This window comes from Hylobates moloch, unplaced genomic scaffold, assembly GCF_009828535.3.
Source record: "Hylobates moloch isolate HMO894 unplaced genomic scaffold, HMol_V3 SCAFFOLD_3, whole genome shotgun sequence".
NCBI classification, from domain to species: domain Eukaryota; kingdom Metazoa; phylum Chordata; class Mammalia; order Primates; family Hylobatidae; genus Hylobates; species Hylobates moloch.
In genome coordinates, this window is record NW_026652278.1 from 145,733,850 (window position 1) to 145,748,227 (window position 14,378).

The following is a 14,378-nucleotide window of genomic DNA, read 5'->3' on the forward strand; positions in this document are numbered from 1 at the left end:
CTGTACTCGAAATGTGAGCAAGGAGGTATAAGCACAGGAGAGAGTTTATATATAGATCCCAAGAAAATCTTATAGAAAAAAATTGACATTTTAATTCTATGGACAAAGAATGCTTTCTTTATTAAAGGATCCCAGTATAACTGGCTATCCATCCACAAGAAGACAAAAGTAGATTTTCTTCATGAGATATTAAAATAAATTCTAGGTTAAATATATACATGCAAAAGAAAAAACAGGAAAAAGAAAAAAACATTAAAAAATTTAAGGAAGTATTTGAAAGACTGCATAATCTTAGAATGGGGAAACATTTTGTGTAGGACAGGATGCACTATATAAATAGCTCTGTCCCAAAGGAATTTATAACCTAGCGCCACAAATAATATAAATGTTAGAGTTAGGGATAGAATATGCTATTTTTGAGATAAGAACAAAAACAGTGAGGCCCTAGAGGATAATTCAATTCATTCGATGGTGGGCACTGGGGAAGGGTTCACAGAAACAGCATTATTTGAGCTGTTTTTCAAGGGGTGAATGGGTGTCTTCTAGGTAGTTTGTGAAAAGGCTCCAAATCATTAAAGAAGCTGGTATTTCAGTGCCAGTGAGAAATTCAGTGTAACTAATGTGTAGAATGAATGATTGCAAAGGTTGAAAATGGACCAATTTGTGAAAGAGTTTATATTCCAAGCTAAGAAGTTTTAACTTAATCTTAATGTCTGCCTCCTGCTTAAGGCCACTGATTGTAGTTGAAGCTATGGTGATCGTCAGATCAACCAAGGAGAAAGGGTACTCATTGTAGAGCGAGAAAATGTTTGGCCAAGACTGGTAATTGCAGACTTCCTTATCTATTCTCTCTCTTTTCCTTATTAGCAGAATCCTGATCTTAGTTAGGATAGTCTTGTACCCAAGCTAATAGTCAACTTGCCTCAGCTTCTCCTGCAACTAAGCTTATCTATGTGACTAAGTTGTGGCTAATATAAGCAGAAGTGCTGTTTAGAACACTCAAGAAAGTTCCTTAAAAGGAGAAGGCACTCCTTTGCCCTCCTGTCTTTTCTTCTTCTTCCAGATTGCCACAGGACATGATATTTGGATTACAAGTTGAACCGAGGGATATAAGTCTTTTATTAAAATGACGGCTTTCTGAAGACTATGCGGACATACTCCTACATAGGCTTTTCTGTGAGCAGGAAATGAATTTCTGCCTTGTTGAAGTCAGATGTGCCAAACCTAATCCCAAATGATAAAGATGAGTACCAATGTAAATGCAATGAGAAAGCCCTACATTTAAGAAGTGGTCCGAGAAGAAATTACCAGTTAAAAACACTGAAAAGAGTGAGAAAGGAAGAAATGGTATAGAAACCAAGACAAAAGGACAGGCCCAAGAGGCAGGATAAGGGAAGATAAGTAGCAGATGTTTAAAAGAGAGAAGTAGAAAGAGGCTTGAATACAGCACATTTAATTTAGAATTGCAAAGTTGTGTTGATTTGAGATCAATTTCAAGAGCGTGGTAATTGCAATGAAACCAAGTTGAAATGGGCTTCTGAGTGAATAAGAGTCAGGTAGCTAAATTAATATTTAATTTCAGAAAAAATGAAATAAATAGAAGGCTAAAGATAAGGTGAAATGGAAAATAGATGTTTCATGTCTTTTCTTACAACCATATTGTATCTCCAATTGTCATAATCCTGCTGATATTGGCTACCATTTGTTAAATTAAAAGAGGTTTATCTAATCCTTTGATAAACTCAAAATCTTCTAAATAAGTAGAAGTGAATGGCCCTTCCCATTCAAAATCACTTTCATTCCAGGAACCAATTATATTCCTACATGGTATGCTATTCTGGAAAACAAAATATTTTCTAGTCTCAACTCAAATTCTGTCAAGGCAATACGTGTGAGTGTAAGTAGAGTGGGGATAGAGATAGCATGAAGTTCTGATGTCTGAAAGAAGTGAAGCTTCATTTGATTCTAAAGAAGTTATTTTCCAAATATCCAGCCATTTGAAGGTATAGCATTTAGTTTGTATCAGAGATTTACAATTCCCCATAAAGAAATGCAAGAACTCTGGGGTTCATCTGTGATACATTTGCAAGGTTATCTCCCCTTTGATCCCCAGGCTCTGGCCCCTAGCTGTAGCCTCCTTTTTCCTCCTCTCTCTCTTCTCCTCTCCTTCCCTCCCTCTCTCCTTCCTTCTTTGAGAAATAATGCAGTTATGTCAGAATAGAAGCTATGTAAGAAAGGGTGGTATACTGGATTGCTTGGGATATTTTAATACATATTCAAGAGAAAATGGCAAATATATCTTAATATAAAAGGATACAAATTAAAAATCAGAGAGCAAGGCCACCAGGATTAAAGATGCAACTTAGATGAAATATTGTAAATGTGTTGAATTTTGAATATAGCATAGATCATACTTAGTGAGACGCTTTCAAACTAATGACTTACATTTAATAATAATTAACATGTCACAGAATATAGTTTATGATTGTTAGAAAAATGAAGTTAAATCAATACTTGGGAGATTATTAATGTGTGAATTATGTCTGTTTTTTTAATACTCATAAATAGTTTTAAAATTTTAAATGTGTTTTAGAAAGAAATTGGTTACACCTTGGGAAAAAAATAAGTATGCATTACAATGTCTAGTGGAAGAGTTTAAAAGACAGATTTTCATTTATATTTAGGAAAGAATGTTTCTCCTGCCTTCCTGGATTTGCTCCATAGCAAAAGACATAAATACATATTGTAATTGTAAATTGTGTATTGTAATTATAAGTCGTAAATTCTACTACAAAGGTCAGCTATGGTTAGATTCAGTGAGTTTTACCTTAAAATATTGGCTTAAAACCATTCAAATCAAATGGATAAAATAACTTTTTTGCTTTCCAATGGCATTATGACTTTGGGTGGTATGGGAAGAGAAGTTCTCAAACCAATACTCTCCACGGTTGCAGAGAGAAGCTTCTGTCTGCCACTTTCCTGATGTACTGAATGGCCCTTGGTATATCTTTATAAAAATGTTAAAACCCACAGAGCTCTTTAAAGATAAAAAAACCTTACATAATTTTATTTTTCAAAGACTAATATGTCTCAGGTACATTTAGCTACAGTACAAAGGATAAGAAAATAGCACCTAGGAATTTTTTAGGTTGTAGAGAATCTCAACTGCTTTACCTTTTGTATTTTCTCTCCTCTTCTCTAGCAAAGAAGACAGAGTGCTCCCATTCCCACTTCTTCAGCCTATTGGGTCACAAGGGGCCTAATTTTCATGCGAACAGCCCTGAGGGAATAATCTGCCCCTCTAAAGGAAACCCAGACCACTCCATTCTCAATTTCATAAGGACTATTATTCCTTGGGTCATAGGAGCCCCCAGGGTAGTAGATGCCATTGAGATTGGCTGCTTGGCAGTTGTTATACCACCAGCCTCCCCCATAGACTTCTGCACAGTTTTCTTCCCACTGGTCTGCATCCCTGTCAAAGGTGCTGAACTGCATGTTGTTGTGAGAGGTGTACTCTGTCCCTTCCTCTACGGAACCCTCAATCAGAGCATCACCCGCAGTGCCTTCATAGGAGGAGACTTGGAGGGCATAGCCTTCAGCCTCAGAGCCTACCCGGAAGTGATATTCTGCATAAGCTTCATTCCCAGCCCAGTCCTCTAATTCAACCCTAAGAACAGAGCCCCTTTGGGTTAGTATGTGGAGGTAGTCATTGCCTAGCCAGAATTCTCCTTCCCCCTCATCATTCAGGCTGCCGAAACCTCTCTTGTAGTCTTGCCAGGTCCGGTTAAAATTCAGTGATCCATCCATTCTTTGCTGGATCAAAAGCCATCCTCCCAAACTGGTCTCTTGATCGCAATAAACAGAAAAAATCTTACTGGATCCCGGTAGCTTGATATTGAAAATACCACTTTGGGTACCTGAAGGATGTGTTTGGAGGACATCATCACAGTCTAAAAAAAAAATTAAGCTGGTTGGAAGAAGTTATTCTCATTTAATTTTACAAAGATAGGCGCAGCTCAGATTAAATAAGGCAAATACTGTTTCTTTCCCTTCCTTTCTTTCTTCCTCCTTTCCTTCCCTCCATAGGGAAAGGATGCATTTACAGTGGGATAGAACTTATGCAAATAAGGGGTTATTTATACCTACAAATTGCAAAGGGGATTTTCCTCAAATGGACTTGGAATTTTACTTGCACAAACTAATAGCAAGTAACCAGTACAGGTAGCTAAGCATCAATTAGTACTAACACAACTTGTTTTTACCCTGACCTAAATGTCAACTGAGACACATACTAAAAATGTGATTAATCAATTGGGTGACAATTCTAGTAGCACACACTTTGAATAGTGAAAGAATTTGATTAAATAAGCTCAAATAGAGTTTCAGAAGAATTCTTTCATCCATTTAACATGTATTTATTGAGTCATGACTCTGTACTGTTAGGCATTTGGGAATACAGAGATAAGACAGACAAAGGCCCTGCCCCCATGGAACTTACAGTCTAGCACAAAAACAGACCAAAAAAGTGTAGTTTCAATGATGTGTAACAGAGAGTTAAGAAGGAAATGCAAGGGGCCATGGGAACACTGTGCAGAAATATTTAACTTAGTCTAGGGGGACAGGGAAGGCTTCCCCAAAGGAGAAGTGTGGATACCTCTGACAGGGCGAGATTTAGCATGGCCTCTCTTGGTGCTATGTGTTCCTTCATAATCGGCTTCACTTCCGGCCTCATCTGCCATTTTATAGCTCTTGCTTTCAAATGTGGAGCCTTCTCTGTTGTAACTCGTGCTACTAGTAAATTGTTTGCTGTGACTTGAAGTTTTACCACTGGAAGGGAATCCAGCTACCCCAGGGTGATGAGAACTGGATTCCTTTGCATTTGTGAAGATGCCAGATTCTGAGCCCGCAGACTCAGTCTCACTGACAAACTCTTTGTACATAGGTGAGAAGAAACTTGGGAATGTTTTTCCAGTTGAGGCAGTGTCGAAGAAAGCAGCTTCATCAGGGTGCCTATGGCGGAACTCACCCAGAGTACCTATGCCAGACAATGTGCCTAAATCTATTGCCTCGGGACAGTCAGAACCATCTTCAGAGGTCACCACTTCTTTGGTAACTTCTTTGCGACCATCAGGACCAATAACAGTCTTAGTAACAGTTTTAGAGCATGAACGACGCGTGGTGGTTGTGCTACCAGAGGTGACCTTCTCTTTACCAGTCGTGAGCTCTTTATCTCCTTTAGAAGTGACCAGTTTCTCTGTGTGGTACTCTCTCCTTGTCCCTGGACTTACATTTCCTGACACCTCTTCAAATGCGCCCCAGTCTGGGTTGGTAGGCCTCGTGTTCCCAGACCCTGAGCTGTCTGGCCTAAAACTTCCAGATTCAGAGTGCCAATGTCCAGTACTACCAGATACAGAGCTCTCAGAGCTCCAGTGCCCAGCACTTGCATGTCCAGAGCTGCCAGGATTCCAGGTTCCGGTACTACCAGGTCTAGGGCTCCCAGGGTTTTGCTTTCCAGTACTTACAGTTCCAGAGCTCCCAGAGTTCCAGGTTCCACTACTTCCAGCTCCAGAGCTCCCAGGGCTCCAGGTTCCAGTACTACCAGTTCCAGAGCTTCCAGGGTTCCAGGTTCCAGCACTTCCAGTCCCAGAGCTCCCAGGGTTTCGGTTTCCAGTACTTCCAGGTCCAGAGCTCCCAGGGTTCCAGTTTCCAGCACTGCTAGGGTTCCTGGGGCTTTCCGTCTCTGATCTGGTTCCAGAAGAGGTGGAGTCTCCTCTGGTAACCTCATTTCTACCAGGTCTCTCTAACTCCATTCTCATCTGCTGCAAGTCTGTTAATGCCCTCCACTCTGGGGGTGCCTTCTGAAGCTGGCTCTTAAAAGTTCCAGGAACCAAGTCTGGAATGGGTTTCATTTTTATCAGTGGTAAGTGTTGCCTATCTCTAGAGGGAAGTAAGTCTTTGGCAATGACCTGTTCAAGTTGTTTCTGCTGATCTTCATAGTCCTTCAGATCTACTTCACGAGCTAAAGCCCTACTGCATGACCCTCGACAAGATCGGATCTTAATGTCAATGTCCACCTAGAGAGAGGGGAGAAAAATAAAAAGAAAATGTAGATACAAATACATAAACTATGTCTATTGAGTTCCTGGTAGTTAATTTTCCTTCTGGAAACTGGTTTCATTTTTTTTGACTCAGAGACCTACCACTTAATATTCTCTGTTTTCTGCTTATCGAGTACCCTCAGTGGAAGAGATGTTGGGTATTGCAGGACTAGCCAGGATAAGCAATGGATGCTATTTAATTCATCTTAGCCTCAGAATGGATCAAGAGTAAGGTGCTATTCTCTCTCAAAGAAAACGCTAATTAAATGATCCTTGGTGAAACTCAGGCTGAAGGCTCAGAGGCATGGTGATGTAATGGGCTTTGGAATTAGACAGGGACTGAGCATTTTGCTTTTGAAATTTTCTATCTATGTACCATTGGAAAATTTATTTAATATCTCTGAATTTTTTTCTTCAACTGTGGAGTGAAGAAAATAATACCTACTTTTAGGTAGATGATGGATATAACACTTTTCTCTGCATGTAATAGACACTCAATGCATAACTATCGCCTTCCTTTTCCCTCTACTCAAACACAAAGACATCCGGGACCACAGCCACATACTTACCTCCAGTCGTTTCATATCAACCAACTGAGCTCTAACATTTTTCTGCAGAAGTTGGATATGCTGTACTTTTTCTATGACTTTGCGCTTCAGGACTTCAATTCTGCTTCTCAGATCTTCTGATACTTGGTTATAGGTATTATCACGGTCTGAAATAGAAAATATGGTTATGGAAGTAGCTGCTGAGTGATTTGTCTGTAATTGCCAGCAAAAAAGAAAGGAAGGAAGGAAGGAAGGAGAAAGGAAGGAAGGAAGGAAGGAAGAAAGAAAGAAAGAAAGAAAGAAAGAAAGAAAGAAAGAAAGAAAGAAAGAAGGAAAGAGAGAAAGAAACTAGCTTGTAAATATTCCCAATTTTATTTTGGTTACAGTTTAATCTGTGAGTTCAAAACCTCTGGGTCATTTGACTTTTGGATAATGTTATGCCCTACAGCCATCCATGAATTCCAGTTAAGATGTCCTAATAGCAATTAGTAATCCCAAATAAATACAGAAGAAATTTCTTTGCAATTTTAAAAGTGTAATTTGGAGTTAAAATAATTGGTTTGATTGCATTCCAATTATTTTATAATATCCTTAATCAAGGGACTTGAACATATTGGATTTTCTTACTGATGAGTTTTTCTTTTTATCTATAGATTTGAAATGGTTCCTAAGCTGTTTTAGGTCAACAGGATCACTCACTTCCCAGCTAGTGTTGCATCACTGATTTTAAATGTCAAGTATTTGTGAAGGTGTAAAAAGGCAAAGCAAAACTTGAGAAACTGAGGCCTCCCTAGACTCGCTGTCCATGCCCAGAGTGAATACAATGTTTCCTAACCCTAATGAGTAGACTGTGAGAATGATGTAGCTTGACTCTATATTTTAAATTTAAAAATCTACATAATCAGCTCAGTGGAGTCTGGTGGTTGAACTCCCAGCTCTGTGTCTTTGAACAAGTTCCTTGACCTCTCAGTTTTCACCTCTACAAGGCAGAAACAAAAATATCAACTCAAAGAGTCTGACCCATCCTACTTTCAGTATATACTGTTGAAAAGAACACATTTAAATTCTTGTTTTTAATCCAAAATTCTGACTTATTTTGTGACCTTAAACAATCTCAGTTAACATCTTTTACTTTGAAAAAATAACAAAAACAAAAGCTCCCCGTTAAAATTTTCAAGGATATTATGAAGGCATGTGTTTCTACACTAAGTACTTTGGGATGAAATTGTCATAAATAGAAGCAGATATCATATTTATTTAGGATTTTTGTTGTTTCTCTTGTAAAGTCAAAGCAGTAAATATGTAATACTTACTATTGGCTGAGGAAAAATCGCCTCTCAAGATTTCCATTATATTAGTGGTCAACGAATTAGAATCCTTATTGTTCTTCTGATATTCAAATAGTGAATTTTTGATCTTATTTATTCTGCTTGTAAAATCTTGATTGACTTCATCCATCAACCCTTTCATCCTGCAGCCAGAAGGGCATTTGTAGTTCTGAAAGTGAAGGGAGAAAATTACAGTAAGGATCTATCTCTTGGATTCAGAATAATTTTGCGTGTTTCCATGCAGCCCCCATTTCTTCCTACCCTATCTCTTCCAGACAAGTTGGCTTAAAAGTGGGTAAGAGGACTAGTCAGAGGTCGCAGAGAAATTCTGGAATGAGGGTCCACTTACCCATAAATTAGGTGCCAGGAAATTGAGGCCACAATACTCAGGTGCCTGGTTTTGCCTGAGCATGCAACTGAAATCCTGTCTGTTCACCCACTAATGATCCAGAGTTGGGGAGATAATTAAACAGTTTTCTTGGGAGTAGGTTCCTTTTCTTTATTTGCTATGTAGGTAACTATTCAATTATTTTCTATTTAAAAAAGTTTCTGGGACCAATCGGTTTAGCCTGTGAGCCCCTCTAGCATCAGAGGGAAGGAATCTCCTGCTTCCCCACCTAACTGCTTACCCAGTCTTCATCAGAGCAGAAGGGCCAGTCTGAATCTTTGCAGGCAGATTGATGCCTTTCCACAACCCTTGGGCCACGCACGCCTCCTCCTTCAGCTAGAAATTCACCTTCTCCAGTATCTGCAGTCTTTAAAGATTCATTCACATACACAAAAGAGAGCAACAGCAATGTTAGCCAGAAGAGGAGACCCTGGCATGCCTACAAGTCCCCAGGAAGAGATGGCACTCTCACAGAGATTAAGGACAGCAGCCACAGGGCTTCGGCAAGCTTCAGGTTTCTTATCTTTAAATGGAAATCCTAGGACCAATTTTATGGAGTTGTTATGAGAATTAAAGGAGACAAGGTGTACAAATTTCTTAACTGTGTATGACACTAAATAAGCATTTGATAAATATTAGGAGCTTTGAAGAATCCATCCTAGAAGGAAAATTATTTGAATCTATAAAATCAGTTAAATTTTACCTTTCCATTTTTACTAATGACTGCAGACAGAAAGAAAGTTGAAAACTGTAGAGCTCTTTCTCCTGTAATTGCTGCTTTGGTAGAAAAACCTACACCATCTTAACTTAATGTTCCCCTCTCCTTCAAGTTTCTATGTAACCTTTAGAGATGGATTCATAATTTAAAAGAATACCATTACTTCCGAAAAGCATATCGCCTTACCAACTAATCTCTTCTCATACTGCAAAGATGTTTCCAAAGATAATTCATTTGCTTTTTCTTCTGTCTTGACAAACACAAAAATAACCTTTCAGCAAAACTGTACTAAAACTAAAAGTTCTGCTTATTATGGACAAGTAGCAAGAAATTAGTAATTAAAGAAAACAAATCTTACCATTAAATGTTTTATTCCATTAACTAGCATTATAATGCACCAAGGCTTTATAGGTACAAGGATGGCAAAGAATTCTTGCCCTTTTTAAAACAAAACAAAACAAAATGTGGTAAGACTGAATGACAGATGTTAAAGTTTCCCTTGTGAGTTTGTACACTCTCATCCATCTAAGATCTTCCTCTTGGGGTCATATTACCCTGTATTCTTGAGGTGTCAAGCCCATCCAGGAACTTTCCTCCCAGGCCTGGAGTTCATAAAGCTAAGAGTGTGTCAGTACATAGAACAGGTAGACTCTGACCTCCAAGCTCTTTGTGGAATAAACACCAGAGAGAAAGCAAGAAGAGAAAATGAAAAGGACCATACCCATGCTGTGCCCACCACACTTAGGACCAGGCAGACGATCCTCATGGAAAACATCTTTTCTAAGGGTGGGGCTGGCTTCTAAGGAGCACTCCAGCTGAAAGAAAGGATTGCCTCCACTCCTAGTTCCCATCCCATTTAAATCTGCAGGAGGTTTGGTTAATCATTGGCTTTGTCCTGTGTAGACAGTCAACCCTCCCTCTACATCCTTTGTTCCTCCTATGCTGTTGGTATCCCAGAAATTCTTGCTCAATTCCCCTCAGCTTGTTTGCTTCCGATAAGCTGTTGCAAAGGTAGCATTTGATTCTCCAGCCAACAATTAGGAGATCTCTCATTCCAGGAACCGAGTGGCTTTGAGAATGAAAAGAGGAGCGTAGGAGGGTATATCCATATTTCTATACGTGAAAGAATATAGAAGGTGCTTAGGTAAGCTAGCTGTAGCCACCAGCAGTAGTGATTTAGCAAACAATACTTCACTTTATGCAGAAATTAGGGTTGGGTGATCTGGCTTGTAAAAAATAACTTTGGTGATAAGCTGGCCCTGAAGGCTTTCTATAAGTTTATTTAGAACATATTGCTTTTCTCTATTTAAAATATTAAGATGACAGCAGCTCCAGGAACCAAACGTCTTAGGTTCATAATCCAAGCTGTACCACTTCCCTGCTCTATGTTCTTGGACAAGTTACTTTACCTCTTTATACTTCAGTTTCCTCATTTGTAAAATAAGGGTGCTGATAAGCTACCCCATGCTTTTATGAAGAATAAATGAGTTAATTCTTGTAAATCTCTCAGAACAGTGACTGTCACATAGGAAATACTCAGTGAATTATGGGAGATCATAAAGTGCCGTGAAAAATCCCATTTATTTCCTGTTTCTGTGCCAGTAATCTCATTTCTGAGTGTATTTCCAAAGGAAATGAAATCAGGATCTTGAAGAGACACCTGCATTCCCATGTTCATTGTAGCTTTATTAACAATAGCTGAGATATGAAAACAACCTAAGTGTCCACTGATGGATGAGTAGATAAAGAAAATGTGGTGTATATATATATACACAATGGAGTATTACTCAGCCTTGAAAAACAAGGAAATTCTGTCATTTGCAGTAACATAGATGAACCTAGAGGACATTATCCTAAGTGAAATGAGCAGATATAGAAAGGCAAATACTGCTTAGCCGGTCATGGTGACAGGCACCTGTAATCCCAGCTACTCAGGAGGCTGAGGCAGGGAGAATCACTTGAACCTGGGAGGTGGAGGAGGTTGCAGTGAGCCGAGATTGCATCATTGCACTCCAGCCTGGGCCACAGAGTGAGACTCCCTCTCAAAAAAAAAAAAAAGGAAAGAAAGACAAATACTGTATGATCTTTCTTACATGTGAAATCTAAAATAGTCAAACTCAGGGAAGAAAAGAGTAGAATGGTGGTGGCCAGGGCCTGAGGCATAGGACAAATGGGGGAGATATTGGTTAGAGGGCACAAAGTTTGAGTTATGCAATATAAATAAGTTCTGGAGTCTAATGTGCAGCATGGTGACTATAGTTGATAATATTATGCTGTATATTTGAAATTTGCTGAAAAGGTAGATCTTAAGTCTTCTCACCACACAGAAAGGTAACTATATGCGGTGTTTTATGTGCTAATTACATTAATTGTGGTAATCATTTCACAATGTTTATGTGTATCAAAACACCAATCAGAGAGAAGTTCCCCTTTAAAGGAAAATAAAAAAACAAACATCAAGCTGTACACCCTAAATTATGCAATTTTTATTTGTCAATTATACTTCAATAAAAATAAAAGAAAAAAATCTTCAGCTTAGATTTGCCAGATGTATTAGGTTGGTGCAAATAGCAAATAAAAATAAGAGTGTCCCAGTTAAATTTGAATTTCAGATAAACAACAAATCTATTTTAGTATAAGTATGTCTCATGTGATATTTGAGACACACTTAAAATTTTTTTGTTGTTCATCTGAAATTCAAACTTTACTGGACATCCTGTACTTTATCTGGCAATCCTACCTTGCCTCAAATTCTGCTTCCTACGTGAAGCCAATCCTAATAAGAGTAATAGCTAATGTGTATTGAATGTTTACTAAGTCTTGGGTTCTTTGCTAGACATTTTGCAGGGTACCTGATTCAATGTCAAATTAAAAGCAATCTCATGTTCTTTCATACTTCCTTAGACCGTGCACCACTAATGGCATTTATCATTATAGGAGTACTGTCTATCTCCTCCACTAGACCATAAACTTGAGAATTGAAATGTTTTATTGGTCTTTATATTCTCCTCAAAAGGTATGGGCCCTCACTGAGCAAGAAAGCATAAGCGGGTTCCAGTGATGCGAAGCTGCCTGGCTGCATCCCCCAGCACTGCAGACGTGTGAAGCTTTCTATAAATGAATGGAAGCCCTGGTGCAAGGCAGTGCACTGTCTGCTCTATGGAAGACTCCTTGTCTGATCAAGCTCACCCCTGAAGCAGCTTGCTATGATTTCTAGAGTTAACTGCAGAGCAAAGAGGAAGACCCAGAGCCCCATCCAGGTTCCAGAGGGCAATGATTCCATGAAAAGCTGGGTTATACTCACTCACAATGACTGCACTGGCAAAATGTCAGGATTAGATAGGAAGGTGAGGCTTGATCTCTGCACACATTTTCCTATGCCCACAAGAAGTGTCCCTTTGGGAAGTGAACATGGTATATAGCAAAGAAGTTCTGAAGAGTAACCTGGTAGGCCTCAGGTGAGTCGGCTGAACATAATCTGATTGAAGGTAAATTAACAGAAAACAATTTGGTTGAATGCCACCACCCTAGTGCCATGTCAGGGTGTTTCCAAGGATGCCACCTGAGGGCTTTATCCTTGCCTCTCAGAATCAGCACATCTCACGCCCTTTCTTACTCCTGGCCTCTGCTCACATGGCATCTACTCAGAGAGGCCTTCTCTGGCCACCTGACCTAAAGAGCTGCCACTCTCGCATGTCATTCTGTTGACTCTGCTTGGTTTTTCCACATGGTACCTTATAACTCCTGGACAACGTGTATTCGGGAAGGTATTTGTTTATTCTGTGTCTTCCCTACACTAAGCTTCCTGAGGCCAAGGCACAAGGACTAGCACAAATGCCAGGCATAGAGCAATTGCTGCTCAGTATCTGCTGGAGAAATGGAAGGCGGTCACCATACAGTGGTGACAATGCATGGTGGGCTTTCCAGCATGTGAAACCTGGATTCCAGCTAAGTGACATGGGCAAACTATTTAAATTCTCTGAGCTATAAATGGGATGATGATGTTTGTCTTGCAGGATTGCTGTGAAGATTATGTAAAACGGTATATGTAAAATGTTGGCCATACACAGCAGGAGCTGTAGCAACAGTAGCTTTTATTGTTCCTAGAATATCCCAATGCTCCATGATAAAATGTTCCCTTGTTTTGACTCTAGTGCCAGGAGTCCCTAATGAGGCACTTTTGTAGGTCACTCTTTGACCCCACACTGCAGGCTGCTCACCAGGCTGGGCTCTCTGCCCCATGAACAGGCTGTATTGTAAGCTTTGGAGGAGTAGGTTTTGTTTAGATGGAAAACCTTGCAAATTAATAGGCATGATACGAGTATCATTTTTTAAAAAGCATGTGACAATAAGGGTATCTTTAAATGCGCGAAACTGGAAAAAAGATTGAAGAAATTTTCAGTTGCTTAAATTATAATCTGCTGCGCATTGGCTTTTTCTTTTTGAGACGGAGTCTCGCTCTGCCACCCAGGCTGGAGTGCAACGGCGCCATCTTGGCTCACTGCAACCTCCTGGGTTCAAGCGATTCTCCTGCCTCAGCCTCCCGAGTAGCTGGGATTACAAGTGCCCACCACCATGACAGGCTAATTTTTTCTATTTTTAGTAGAGATGGGGTTTCACCATGCTGACCAGGCTGGTCTTGAACTCCTGACCTCAGGTGCTCCACCCACCTCGGCCTCCCAAAGTGCTGGGATTATAGGCATGAGCCACTGCACCAGGTTTGTCTTTTTCCTATAGATAACTACATCCTATTTACCTTAGCTCTAATGAGAAGGATGTTTGATATATCTATCTTTTTGAAGTTAATGTAATATAAACATTTAAATATAAATGTTAATATAAACATTTGAATGCAGGAATTTACACATTTGTTATGCCATAACTTTTGGCATGACTAGAATAGTTTTTACTAGTTTTAATAGCTTTATTTGTGTGGTATATAATGTATAAAGAAAGAGTAGAAATTCTATAGCTATATGTTTCAGTTTTAAACTATATCTACTCATCACAGCTTCCACAGGAAAAGTAAAATATATAACCAGTTATCTAGATATTTGCAATTGTATAAATACAACTTAAAAATACAAAACAAAACAACAGTGTTAATTTGAATGGAATATTTGTCTTACCCTGGGCTGACATCAGAAATTAAATGTATTGATTTCTGAGAGCAGCTCACTCATTCACTCATTTGTCTAAATTTAGCAATCATTTATCCTATGTATATTATTTCTCTAGTCCCGCATACTATGTGCTTAAGATAAAAAGGCAAATAATGTATAGTCTTTTACCTTCAAG

The 14,378-nt window shown here is 39.2% G+C and overlaps 1 protein-coding gene across 1 annotated transcript; it reads right to left on the reverse strand.

Annotated features, from left to right (window-relative positions):
• Nucleotides 1–3,240: 3,240 nt before the first annotated feature.
• FGA (fibrinogen alpha chain) lies at nt 3,241–9,855 on the reverse strand. The gene is made up of 6 exons (XM_032148531.2): nt 9,802–9,855; nt 8,604–8,729; nt 7,960–8,143; nt 6,668–6,813; nt 4,655–6,074; nt 3,241–3,950 (listed from the first exon to the last, which is right to left on the reverse strand). Exons 1-6 carry the CDS (start codon nt 9,853–9,855, stop codon nt 3,241–3,243), a joined length of 2,640 nt encoding a protein of 879 aa, XP_032004422.1.
• Nucleotides 9,856–14,378: the final 4,523 nt, after the last annotated feature.